General features: G+C 68.7%; 1 protein-coding gene across 1 annotated transcript in view; it reads right to left on the bottom strand.

Annotated features, from left to right (window-relative positions):
* Positions 1-876: 876 nt before the first annotated feature.
* The window catches only part of DCHS1 (dachsous cadherin-related 1), a gene marked incomplete at its 5' end in the record, with an annotated part of 37,290 nt that continues 24,855 nt past the window's right edge, over positions 877-13,311 (bottom strand). Inside the window, 11 exons of the mRNA XM_019528548.1 lie at positions 877-3,564; positions 3,796-3,934; positions 4,810-5,096; positions 5,288-5,418; positions 5,574-5,728; positions 5,972-6,183; positions 10,814-10,927; positions 11,178-12,041; positions 12,216-12,425; positions 12,546-12,671; positions 12,932-13,171. Coding sequence (XP_019384093.1) covers positions 950-3,564; positions 3,796-3,934; positions 4,810-5,096; positions 5,288-5,418; positions 5,574-5,728; positions 5,972-6,183; positions 10,814-10,927; positions 11,178-12,041; positions 12,216-12,425; positions 12,546-12,671; positions 12,932-13,171 — 5,093 coding nt within the window. The remainder of the gene's footprint in view (positions 3,565-3,795; positions 3,935-4,809; positions 5,097-5,287; positions 5,419-5,573; positions 5,729-5,971; positions 6,184-10,813; positions 10,928-11,177; positions 12,042-12,215; positions 12,426-12,545; positions 12,672-12,931; positions 13,172-13,311) is intronic.

Raw genomic sequence — 13,311 nt, 5'->3', positions numbered from 1 at the left:
GGCCGCAGGCGCCGTCTTCCCCGGGGCCTGGCTTCGCGCGCGGTCCTTGCTGCGGGGCAGCGGGGCCGGGTCCTGCTCCCCGGGACGCCGCGCGAGGCCGAGCAGTCTGTGCACATCTCCGGTCCGGGCGCGCGGGGGAGGGCGTGAGCGTGGCGAGTGCTGGTGGCCCGGGGCAGGCGTGTGCGTGGGGACCAGCCCCGGGGAAGCGTGCGACTGTCCCGCGCTCACAACGCGAGGGCGAGGCCGGGCCGGAGGGGGTGACCCCAGGGACGCCGCGCCGGGCAGGAGGCCGCCGGGCTGCTCTCCTCCCGCCGCGACCCCCGGGCGGGGGCTCTGCAGCAGTCCCAGAGGTGGAGCCCGTGGCTGCAGAGCCCGTTGCCAGCAGCACGTCCCTCGGGCGCAGGCACGTCCCGGCCCCCGTGGGTCCCGGCGCCACGGCACCAAGAGCGTCGTCGAGGCAGCGCGCCCGGGCTGGATGCCTGCCCCCCGCGGAGGCCCTGCTGGGAGCCGCTCGGCCCGGCCGCTTCGCAGGGACCCGGGCAGGCCCCGGGCAACGGGGCTGCCGGGATGGGGACGCCTTCCCTCAGGCGGGGACCAGGCTCCTGGGTCCGCAGGGCTCTGGGAGGCAGGGCCAGCGCCCGCGCTGCGCGGCACCGAGACCCCGCTGCGGTCCGCGGGCCCCCACGGAGCAGGCCTGGCCCTGCCTCAGGGTCCGGGGCCTGCCAGCCCCGAGAACCGGGCTGGAGCGAGGCGGTCGGAGGCCCCGGCCCCCTCGGTCGGGGCAGGCGGTCCCGTGAGAGCGAGGCCGGCACAGGGCCGCGGCACCGGGGCAGCAGTCTGCGGGCCTACGGAGATCGGCGCCCGAGCCGCGCCGCCGGTGGGGACGGCCCCTGCCCTGCAGCACTGGGGCGGCGGAGAGCCGGGGCGGGCGAGTCCCGGGCCCTCGGGGCTAGATCCTGAGCTCGGCCTCGTCCAGGGGCTCCAGCGAGTGCTCGGCGCTGATGACGGAGGCGGAGGGCCCCTGGGAGACGCCGAAGGGGGAGACGACAGGGGAGCGGGCGGCCAGCGGGGACAGGGAGGGTGAGAAGCTGGGCGACATGGCGGAGGAGGAGATGGAGCCCTCGTGACTAATGGGCGAGCGGCGCAGGGACGACAGGTGCGGGAAGGTCCTGCCCACGGCCGGCTTGGGCGGCACCGACTTGGCGCCGGGGTGGGCCACGGCGGTGATGAGGGGCGGGGGGTCGATGCGGGGCTTCGGCTCCGCCTTGGGCTTGGCCGGGAAGGGCTTGCGCAGCGAGCTCTCGTCCTTGAGCCGGGCGATCTCGGTGAAGACGCTGGCCAGCGGCTGGAACTGGGGGCACCAGTTGAGCAGGTAATCCCAGTTGTAGCTGCCGCGGAGCTCCTCGTCGCTGGCCACGATGGCGGTGAGCGAGCCCTCCACGGAGGGCTTGCCGTCCTCGGGGAAGGCGTAGTCCTTGGGGTGGCCGGAGACGCTGAGGCCGCAGCCCACGCCCAGGAAGGCACTGCCGCCCCCGTCCTCGCGGTACAGCTGCGGGGGCTGCCCGGGCAGCAGCAAGCCAGAGCCCTTCTTGCTCTTGAACCACTGGGCACCCTCCAGGGCGCCGGGCTCGCAGGAGATGTCGGAGAGCTGGTCAGCATCCTGCTGGATGCCCGAGTCGGGGCCGCGGGCGGCCAGGTGCTCCTGCAGGGAGGAGGTGATGCTGGCCACGCGGGGGTACTCGTTGATCATGCGGATCTCGTCGTCCTCGGCTGCTTCGGCCGAGCCACGGCCGCTGGAGTGCGAGGGGTCCAGGGAGCCGCCCCGCGTGTAGGGCCCGGCCGGCTCGGTCCCGTAGCCCGGCAGGGTCTGGTGGTAGATGTGGTCCCCGCCGGGCAGCGCCGGCTCCTCGTGGCCCAGCTTCTGCAGGGAGCCGCTCTGCACGCGGCTAAGCTGCGCGTCCGGCTCCGGCTTCTTGCGGCCGCGGCGCTGCCGGGAGCGGACCAGCGCCAGGACGATGGCCATGGTGGCCAGCACCACCACCACACCCAGCGAGGCCGCCACGGCCACCACCAGCAGCAGGTTGAGCTCGGGGGCCAGGCCGAAGGTGGTGTGCGTGATGTCCACGGTGACCTGGGTGGAGGCCGAGCGGGAGCCGGGCAGCGGGCTGCGGGCCTGCACCTCCAGGCTCATCTCCCGGGGCTCCCGCTTGGCTCGGCCGGCCGGCTGCGGTTGGCTGTCCACCCGCAGGTACACGGTGCCCGTGGTCTGGTTGACGCCGAAGTAGGGCGAGGGCTTGGCCAGGGCATAGAGCACCACTCCGTCCGCCCCCTCGTCCTCGTCCGTGGCCTCCACCCGGCCGATGCTCTGGCCCTTGCGGGCACCCTCGGGCACCTCAAAGTGGAAGGGCGGGTCCTGGAAGACGGGGTCGTACTCGTCCTCGCCTGTCACCAGCACCCGCACGGTGACGGTGGCCGAGGCGTTGCCGGCGTCCACGGCCCGCACCAGCAGCTGGAAGGCCTTGGCACGCTCGTAGTCAAAGGTGAGGCGTGAACGCAGCTCCCCGGAGCTGCTGTTGATGGTGAAGGAGTCGTGGGCTTCGGCCGCGCCCGGTGCCCCCACGGGCTGGTCCAGCACCGCGTAGTGCAGCTCCCCAAAGGCGCCGGCGTCGGCATCCACGGCACGCAGCGTGGTGACCAGCGTGCCGGGGGGAAGGTTCTCCCGCAGGCCGGCACTCACCGTCTCCACCGGGAAGTAGGGCCTGTTGTCGTTGACGTCCTTCACCTCGATGGCGACGGGCACCAGGGCGAAGTGGCCCCCCGGGCCGTCGGACGCCTGCACCACCAGGGCATGCAGGGCCTGGGTCTCGCAGTCCAGGGGCTGCACCAGGCGCAGGGCGCCCGTGCTCTCGTGCAGCTGGAAAAGGCCGCGCTGGTCGCCGGAGCTGATGCTGTAGCGCACGCGGCCGTGGGGGCCGGAGTCGGCGTCCTGGGCCGCTACCCGCAGCAGCTCGGTGCCGGGGGGGGCACTCTCGCTCACAGCCGCGCGGTACTCCGCGCGGGCGAAGACGGGAGGGTTGTCATTGACGTCCAGCACGGTGACGAGCACGGGCACGGCAATGCTGCGCTGCGGCAGGCCCCTGTCCGAGGCCGCAACTGTCAGGTTGTAGAGCGGCGTGGCCTCGAAGTCCAGCGGCTCCACCAGCACCAGGGCGCCCTGGGTGCGCAGGTGTCCGCCCACCCAGCTCACCCGGCTCTCCACCTGGAAGGCGTTGCCGCCATTGCCGCTGACGACGGTGTAGTCGAAGCCGGCGTTCTCGCGGGACAGGTCGGCGTCGCCCGCCTCCAGCATCAGGACGGTGGTGCCGGGGCGCAGGTCCTCGGGCACGCAGGCATTGTAACGCGGCTGCTGGAAGGCCGGGCTGTGGTCGTTCATGTCCACCACCCGGATCTGCACCGTGGCCCAAGCCGAGAGCCCGGGCGAGCCCCTGTCACGGGCCTCCACCACCAGGTCCAGCGTGGGCCGGCTCGGATCGAAGGCTGCCTGCCGCGTGGTGAACAGCGTCCCTGTGGGGCGCAGCCCTGTCAGCACGTGCTGCGGGGGGGACAGCGGGGCCGGGACCCCAGGGAGGAAGGGGAAGATGTGGGGGATCGGGGCCGGCAGGACTCCTGGCAGCTCCAGGCCACGGGCCCACTCTGCCCCCGGGAGCGGGCAACTGGGGAACGGCCCCGCAAGGTCCAGGCGGGACGGAGTCCCCCTGGCCCCAGCCCTAGCCTTGAGCCCCAGCCCGCACGCACCGTTGCTGGGGTCGATGGAGACGCCGGCGCTTGGCGTGGCCAGGTGGAAGGTGAACTCCCCGTTGCTGCCGGAGTCACGGTCTGTGGCGCTGACAGTGAGGATGGCGCTGCCCGCCGGCGTGTGCTCCAGCAGGGTCACCTGGAAGGCAGTGCAGACGGGCCCGGCGTGGCGAGGGTCTGGGGCACACCTGGGACAGCCCCTCCCCTGCTAACGTCGGTCCGGCTCTGGAGGGGCGCAGGGGTCAGGTGGCAGACCCGGCACCCTCACACCCCAGTCTGGCCACAGCATCTCGACTGCCCCGGCCCCAGGAGGTGCGCAGAGATGCCCCTGCCACCCTGGGGCTGGCTGGGGGTCGCGTGCCGTGACTGATCAGGGCCATCAGCCCAACCCCTCGTCTGACTCACTGCAGTGCCCGGCACAACCGCGTTACCCTCGCCCATGCAAGGACTGACGGGGCCACAGCCTGGCTGGGCAGCAGCTGGGGACACGGGTGAGACTGGACATGGGGACGGACCATGGTGCCACCCGAGAGGCTCGGTGCTGGCAGACCACAGGGATGCACCGATGCCAGGATGCCCGCAGCATCCTGGAGAGGCTCCTGTGTGCACGCAGATACATGTACAGGTTGTGCCCGTGCTGGGCAGTGCTGGGCCAGCGCCATGGGATCTAAGTGCCCAGAGTGTGTGCACGCACGCGTCTACACGTGCATGACTGTGTCTGGTGCAGCCAAGCCTGCAGCACTTCCATGCTACTGACCTGAGATGCACATGTTTGAAGCATAAAGTGTATGCGTGAGGCCTGCAGTACTCGCTGGGGTCTGGCGTGTGCCTCCAGAGCGTGTAATCCTAGGCTCTGTGCATGTGTGCCTGTACACGAGACCTGGAGAACTTGCTAGAGACCCTGACGTGAGTGTGCGTGTGCATGTGTGGAGCCTGCGGTACTTGCTAGAGACCCCAGCGCGCATGTCCATGTGCACACGCGTGTGCATACGTGTGGGGCCGGCAGGGCGGTACCTGGTAGAGGCCCTGGCTGAAGACAGGGGCGTTGTCATTGACGTCCTCCACGATGACGGTGAGGTTGGCCTCGGCCTCGTGGCGAGAGTCTGAGGCGCGGACAGTCAGGGCATAACGGCTGCGCTGCTCGTGGTCCAGCGGCCCCGTCAGGGCGATGCGGCCACCGTAGCGCAGGACCCCGAAGGTGCCAGCTGCGTCGCCGTCCAGCACCAGCGCGTAGGACAGGGCTGGACCCGAGTCCACGTCATTCCCTGTCACCTGGGTGATCTCGGTGCCCAGCAGCGTGTCTGCGGGGAGAAGCTGTGAGTGCCTTACCGTCCTCCCTCCCCCCTCCCCGCGCTCTCCCGAGGCTCAGGGCCACAGCTCAGGGAGACGTGAACCGGGCTCAGGATGCACCACCGCCACGGGCATGTTCAGGGGCACCCTGGCCTGATGGCCCGAGCCGCCCACTGTCCTGCCCCGGCCTAGCCCCACTTACTTTCGGGCACCCGCACCTCCCAGGGCAGCGGGATGGTGGGGCTGTTGTCGTTGACATCCATCACCACCACGGTCAGCGTGGCCGAGCCCACGAGGGGCGGGTTCCCGCGGTCCACCGCCGTCAACACCAGCCTGCAGGGAGAGGCAGGGCCGTGGCACCAGCGCCGTGACGCCGGCACTGGGCTGCCGCACGCCATGCCCACGCCCAGGCCCACGGCCCCCAGCCCCTCGGCCCCCGGCTCGGGCAGGCACTGCCCTCACAGCTGGACGCGGGCGCCCGCGCTCACCGTGTCTGGGACCAGATCTCACGGTCCAGGATGGCAGCGGTGGTGATGGCCCCGGTCTGGGCATCGATGTGGTACAGCCCGTTCATGGGCAGCGACTGGTTGATCGCGTAGGTCACCTGCCCGTTGGCCCCCTGGTCCAGGTCGTCAGCCAGGACCTGTGGAGCGGCACGGAGGGGCAGCAGGACAGAGCTGACCGAGAGCCCCAGCCTGCCCCAGCCCCGGGGCAGATATGGTCCCACTTTACCCCTGCTCCCCTCCTGCTCAGACGAACAAGCCCCTGCCCAGCACACGCTTTCCGCAGCCAGCCTGGCTCTCGGACCCCGCTCCGCCTGTGCCAGCCTGGTCCTGGTGAGGGGTCCCGGGCTGCCAGGTCCCGCGCCACGCCGGGACGGCCCTACCTGGATGACGGGTGAGTCGTAGCCCTGCGCCTCCCAGATGAAGGCTACGTAGTTCTGCAGCTGGAAGCGCGGCAGGTTGTCGTTCACGTCCTGCAGGTTGAGGTTCACGGCGGTGAACCCGAAGGCGGACGGCGTCTCAGCCTGCACCACCAGGCGCAGCCGCGGGCTGGCCTCAAAGTCCAGGCTTCTCGAGTCCCGCACCGAGATGGTCCCTGTGAGACGGGGCAGGGCATGAAACTGGAGGCACTATGTGCCACGGCCCCGCGTGCTTCGGCCTTTTTGCCGGACACCCCTCCATCCCCGCAGCGCCTGCGACCTGGCGGCTGCTGCTGCGTTTCTCCCCGCGCCCGGGGCCGGCAGCACCGCGTGGACGCAGCGCGGCCCGGGACAGAATCGGGTGCTTCACCAGCGACACCGGGGCCTCCGCAGCACAGACCACGACCCCGATGTGGTCACGAGGACGCGGGGCACCACTGCCGTCTGCAGCCGCAGCGCCAGGCATCGCGAGCACGGCCCTCCCGCCTCCCAGCTGTCCCCTCCTGGCACCGGCTTGCTGACCGCCGCACGATCAAGCCAGGCATGGACATTGGACAAGCTTTCGTTTTCTTGGAAAAATTTTTGGTGTTCCAGGTCAAATTAGCCAGATCAGGTCCGAATCCTTTTGATTAAGCAAAACTCAATCATTCAAAAGCCACATGTAGTGCTGCAACCGGCAAGTATCCTCCACCCCAGACTTTCCAACCTGGGGCTTCAGGTGCTTCCAAATCCGTCAGCAAGCATCCTGCGTGCAGACCGAAGCCTGGAGGCTCGGGGTTCGGATGTCCCCAAGTTTCGCTTGCCCTTAGCCCATGGCCGCAGAAGCAAGCTAGGGAGGAGTCCCCCCGTCCCCATAAAGTCGCCGTGCAGCTGAGATCCTCCCACTGGAAACTGGCAAGCGGGAAGCTAACTATGAGGCTGTCATAGGCAGTCCTGTCTGCACTGGACCAGAGAGCGCCCTCCACTACACACGGCCATCTAAATCCATTTCAGCTCAGGTACCAGACCAGCGCATGTCCACTTGACCTTAGCCCACAAGAGGCCGAGAAGCAATGGACATGGACAGTGGACGAGCTGCTGCAAACAGGACGAAACACAAGTTCCTCCGAGCTGTAGCACAGGCCAAGCCAGGGGAGCTGCCTGAGCTGGCTGCAGCCCCTGGGGTGGGGGTGGAAGGACCCCTCCATCCCTCCGGGGAGCCTGCAGCCCCCGCAGAGCCTGGCACAGGGCACCACGGACGATAGACCACAGCCACGAGTCTCCTCCTCGCTGCCCCTCAGTGACAGGCAAGCTGGCCCAAGGCCACCACCCCAAGAAGACACCAATGGGGTCAACCACGGCACCGCAGCAGCAGTGGCCACTGCATGCAGCCCTTTCCCACCCCGTGCACTGTGCACCCTGCCGGCTCCAGGGACCTCCGGGCCTCAGGCCACATCTCCAAGGCACCCGAGCCTGGGCGGTGGCTCCTACATGCTTGCCCACGGCTGCCGGTGGAAGGGCAGCTAAGCTTATCAGCACCGAGGGCACTGGCAGAGGGGACCCCGAAGCCCGTGCCAATAGGAATGACCCATCCAGGGAGACGGCAGGTTACCAGAGGGCTGGAAAAGGGCAAGGAGAAGGACCCTGGGAACTGCAAACTGCTCGGCCATGCCTCAGTACATAGGAAAGTCCCAAAGCAGAGCCTCGGAAAGCCCATTTGCAGGCATCTGGAGGAGCAAAGGCTGGTGGAAGCAGCCAGCATGGATTTGCTAAGGACAAACAGTGCTGAACAAACTTGATCTCCTTCAACTAGCGCTGGCCGGGCAGAGGACGGGAACACTGCGGCTCTCGCGTATCTGGACTGCAGCAAGGATTTTGTTCGAACCCCACACAGCCTTTTCCAAAACAAATTGGAGAAACGTGGGCTAGACAAAGCTGCCATGAGGGGACAGACAACTGGCTCACTAGCTGCAAGCCGAGGGCTGTTATAGATGGACCCACATCAGCACGGCAGGAGGCTCCGAGTGGAGCCCCACAGCGGCCTGGTGCTGGTCAGTGGGTTTGTTAACGAGCTGGACGCCAACATAAGAAGCTTCTGGAGCACGTTTGTGGATGACGTGAAACCGGGAAGGATCGCGAACATGGTGGAGGACACGAGTGCGATTCAGAAGGATCTCGATGGGTTGGAAAGCTGGGCTGGAGCTAATGGGTGGCAGTTCAGTGCGGACAAATGCAAAGTTCTGCGGTGCAGGAGAGAGTCAGAGCGGGGGACCGCAGGCGGCACGGCAGCTCTTTGGGGCAGGGCTCGGGAGCCCTGGTAGAGCAGAGACCCCGCGGGAGTCTGCAGCGCGATGCAGCCGCACAACGGCCCGTGCGGGTCGGGATGCACCAGCGGACGCATCAGCTGCAGGACACGGGAGGTGACGTGACGGCACCTCTCTGCTCGGCCCTGGTCCGGCCTCGTCTGGACCCTGGCTGCGGCTCCGCATTTTAGAAGACCAGGGAAAATTAGAGAGCTGAGAAGCAGGTAACCAAGATGACTGGGGGCTTGGAAAACAAGTCCTGCGAGGACAGCCTGAAGGAGCTGGGCAGGTTCAGCTGGGGGGAAAAGCGCTGAAGAGGGGACACGGCAGCAGCCTGCAAATCCCTGAGGGGCTGCCAGGAAGAAAAGGGAAAACCCCTTTTTTTCCCATTGATTCAGAGCTGGACCCGCAGCAAGGGCTTGAGGTTGCAGCAAAGCAGGTCTAGGCTGGATCTCAGCAAACACGTCTCCGTCAGAGCAGGGGGCCGTGAGCTGGGCGCCCAGGGACGGGGGGCTCTGCCTCGCCGGGCGTCCCAGCGCAGGCCGCGCGGGGGCTGGGCAGGGGGCGTCCGGCAGCAGCGAAGCCCGGAGCGTGCGTGCGGGGAAGAGCAGCGTCGGGACGCCCCGGAGCAGCCCCCGGCCCGGGCACCGGGAGCTCCAGAGGACCCTGAGCCCAGGGCAGGGGCCGGACAGGCACCGACGCAGCTGCGGGAGGAGGCGGCAGAGCTGCGCCCGTGGGGGCACGCAGCCTGGAGCTCAGGGCGCAGGTCCTGCTGGCTCGTCTCAGGGCGCGGGGCAGAGCGGAGGGGTCGTTTCCCCTCTCCTGTTGCTACAGTGGTCGCAGGGGCGGGTTTCCACCTTCCTCAAAGCTGGGGATGGAGACCGGGCTGCGCCGACGCTCCTGCTGGGACCAGCCCGCAGGGTCCTGGTCAGAGGGTCTTGCCCCTGCGCTCAGGATCAGACCGACGCTGCACTGGGGGCAGGAAGGGATCCGCCCCGGTCAGCCCAGCATGGCCCAGGGGACGCCCCTTTTTCTGCAGCAGGGTCCAGGCCTCCGCCTGGGGCTTCTGGAGCAGATGTCAAGGCCAGGGGCAGGGTCTGCGCCCCTGGCTTTGTCTACGGTAGGGTCCGGTTCTGGGTCCCGTGGCGTGAGGCTGGCTCGCAGGGCTCCGGAGCAGAAACATGGCCTGGGAGGGCGTTTCCAGGCAGGGACGTGCCTCCCCCATCCCTCCTGCCCTGTGTGCCTGTGCCTGCGCCAGGCCAGGCTCCAGCCTCTGCATCCCTGCCTGCCGCGGACACAGCTCTGCGCGGGGGCCAGAGACGGCCCGGTCCCGGCATCTGCGCACAGATGCATGCACCAGCAGGGGCCATGCGCTGACCTGTCCCCCCACATGCATACGGTGACTGGCACATACCCCAGCACACCCCTGCACCCTAGCCCCCATGCACCAGGACCATGCTCCATGTCAGCCTCAGTCACCCCCAGGCACAGGCAGGTGGTGGCCACCCCCCACGGGCTCACCTGCCTGCACACACCGGCCTAGCCCTGCACGGGTAGATGACCCATGGGGGGGGTGAGACCACAGTGCTGGGAGGGTCTGAGGGCCACGGGGGCAAGCACTCAGCCCTGGGCGCGGGGCAGGCTGGGTGCAGGGCTGGCAGGAGCGAGGGGCACGTGCAGCAGCGGAGCTGGGAGGCGATGCCAGCCTTGTACTACCGCCGCTCCCAGGCCTCCGGACCATGCCGGGGTGCAGGCGGTTCACAGTTTCATAGATGTTAGGGGCTGGAAGGGACCTGGCACATCATCAGGTCCAGCCCCCCAGCCCTTGGGCAGGAAAGACGCTGGGGGACAAATGACCCCAGCAAGATGGGCGCCCAGATGCTTTTTGAAGATTTCCAGGATGGGTGATTGTACCCCCCCCGGGGGAGCCTGTTCCAGGCCCTCGGCACTCGGCTTGTAAAGAAGTTTTTCCTTATGTCTGAAGCGATCTTCTGTCAGTTTGAGTCCATTCTTTCTAGTCCTCCCCTGGGGGCCCTTGGTGAATAGTTGCTCCCCCAGGCCCTGATATATGTATAGGCTGCTACCGAGACCCCTCTGAGCCTTCTCTTCTCCAGGCTGAACAGTCCCAAGTGTTTCAGCCTCTCCTCGTATGACCTGGTCTCCCACACGGGAACAGGAAGCGTGGGGAGAGGATTTCCTGGGGAAGCCCTGGGCTCCGGGTGGGAACATTTCCTCACCAAGCTGCAGGGATGTTGCAGCCATGCGACGGGACGGGGCCTCCTAGGAGCCACCCTAGGGGTGACGGGGTCCTGGGGGGACTCGACACCTGGGACCGCACGTCCACACTCAGCAGCTGTGCACACCCACGGGCTACATGTATGCACATACACACAGGTGCCTGTGGCTGTGCACATGCATACCTGCCTGCACCCCTGGGACTAGCTCTGGACCGGTGCCTGCAGACACACACATGCATGCACACACATATGTAGGGTGGCTGCCCCCCCCCCCCACACTGCCATACCTGAGTGGGGCTGGATGAGGAAGGTGCCCTTCTCGTTGCCGCTAACGATGCTGTAGGTGATGCGCCCTGAGGAGCCGCCCGCGTGCACGGCTTGGACGGTCACCACCGCGGTGCCTGGTGACAGGGGAGAGCGTCAATACCGTGGGAGCAGGGCACGGGCACTCGGGGGCCCCACAGCTCCCGCGGCACTGCCCACCCCTGGGGCACCCTAGGCCACACCGCTGCCCCAGGGGAGGATATCTGGTGGGGTTGTGGGGGGGCCCTGGGGTCTATCCCCTACCCAGGCCGCCCAGTCAGGCCCCTCGTCCTGCCTCCCCCAGCTCCTGCTCCCCTCAACCCAGACCCGTGTGCCCGCGGGGCGCACCAGCGGCCGCGTTCTCGGGCAGGGCCACCTCGCTGGTGCTGCGGGGGAAGCGCACGCCGCGGTCGCCCTCGTCCTGCAGGCGGATGACCACCACGCCGGTGGAGGACAATGCTGGCTGGCCCTGGTCGGTGGCCAGCACAAAGAGGGTGCGCTGGCGGGGGCCCAGCGAGCTGAGGGGCTGCAGCAGCTGGATGGCACCGGTGTAGGAGTTGATGGCAAAGCCGGGGGTGGGGGCGGCGAAGCGGTACAGCACAGATGCGTTGGCGCCCGCGTCCCGGTCCTCGGCCCGCAGCGTGGCCACCACCTGCTTGGGCGGCGCGTGGTGTGGCAGAGTGATGGTGAGGGGGCTTTGCAGGAAGGTGGGCGCGTGGTCGTTCACGTCCTGTATGGTCACCGTCACGCGCACGGCCGCACTCTTGGGCTCCCAGGGCGCCGAGTCCACGGCCGTGGCCAGGAAGTTGTAGCTGGGGCGGCGCTCGCGGTCCAGGGCCTGGGCGCTGGTGATGCGCCCGCTCTCTGGGTCTACCTGGAAGGTGCCCAGCGACTCGTTGCCCAAGTAGTAGGAGACGCGCCCATTGGTGCCCTCGTCAGGGTCCTGCGCCGCCAGCTGCAGCACCAGCGCGCCCACAGGCAGGTCCTCAGGCACCTCCATGGCATAGGCGGCCTCAGCGAACCGTGGCGCGTGGTCATTGAGGTCCAGCACCCGCACGTGCACTGTGGTGGTGGCACTGCGCCGCGGCATCCCGTGGTCACGTGCCACCACAGTCAGGACGTAGGCGTCTGTGTGCTCCCGGTCCAGGCTGCGCGCAGTGGACAGGATGCCCGAGGCTGGGTCCAGGCTGAAGTCCTGGGCAGGGTCCCCGTCTGCGGGATAAGGGAGGGGCTGGCAGGTGAGCACGGACACCGCGGCGGAGCAGGGGCAGATCCCCGAGCTGGGCAGAGGCTGCTCCAGCTCGCAGGGGCAGGCAGGGGAGAGCGGCTGCCCGACGCAGGAGCCTGTGGGGGGCAGGGGCGGGGGCGCTGGCTCCCCCGGCTCACCTTCCACATAGTACTCCAGGCGCCCGTTCTCGCCGGCGTCAGGGTCCGTCGCCCGCAGGACGTGCAGCATCACGCGGCTCTCGTTCTCGGGCACCTCCATGGAGCAGGACTGGCTCTCGAAGCGGGGCGCGTGGTCGTTCTCGTCCCCCACCAGGATGCGCACCGTTGCTTTGGCCACGTTGGGAGGCAGGCCGCTGTCCCGGGCGTACACTGCGGGGAGGCGGGAGCTGCAGACCAGGGTGCCAGCCCCAGCCAGCACCAGGCCCCCCAGCTCCCCCGCCCTGGCGACCCCCTCCCCCCGTGCCTGGGGACCCCGCGTCGGCCCTGTACCCGTCAGCACGTGCAGCTCCTGCTCCTCCCGGTCCAGGGCCCGCGTGGTGGTGATGAGCCCGGTCTGCGGGTGGATGGAGAAGGGTCCCCCGGAGAGGCCCCCGTACCTCACCTCCCCGTTGGCACCTGCAGAGAGACCCTGGGTGAGGGGTGGGGAGCCGCGAAGGGCCCGTGGGGACCCCCAGCCCTGGGGGCAAGGCCAGAGCTGCGGTCAGGGGCAGGGGTGGGAATTGGGTGGGGGAGGAAGGCAGGGGAGGGGAGCTGCTACGACACAACAAGGGGCAGTGACAGGGCCCCTATGGCCCCCCAAGACCCTCGCCCCTCTAGCAAAGGCAGTGACCCCCGCAGTGGGCACCGGAGGCACCTCTGCCCACCCCGGTGCTCACCCAGGTCGCGGTCGGTGGCCTGGACCTGCAGCACGGAGGTGCCGGCCAGCAGGTTCTCGCGCACGCCGGCCTCGTAGTCAGGCTGGGTGAAGACGGGCGCTTCGTCGTTGACGTCCAGCACCAGCACGGACAGCAGCTGCGTGGCCGAGTGCCGCGGGAAGCCGTGGTCCGTGGCCACCACCGTCAGGTTGTGCTGCGCCACCTCCTCGCGGTCCAGCGCCCGCACGATGGACAGCGCACCTGGGGAGGAGGGGGGAGCCTCAGGGGGGGAGCTGAGCAGGGCAGCGGGGTCACGGGGTCAGGCTGAGCTGGGGGCAGGGGGTCACCAGGGATGGGCTGAGCCTGGGGCAAGATGGTCGAGTCAGCCGGGCCGCAGCTGC

The sequence above is a fragment of the Crocodylus porosus genome, unplaced genomic scaffold (genome assembly GCF_001723895.1).
Source record: "Crocodylus porosus isolate Cpor-Errol unplaced genomic scaffold, CroPor_comp1, whole genome shotgun sequence".
In the NCBI taxonomy this organism is placed as follows: Eukaryota; Metazoa; Chordata; order Crocodylia; family Crocodylidae; genus Crocodylus; species Crocodylus porosus.
Note: the sequence above shows the minus strand (reverse complement) of the source record. Positions and strands in the feature narration are given on the sequence as shown.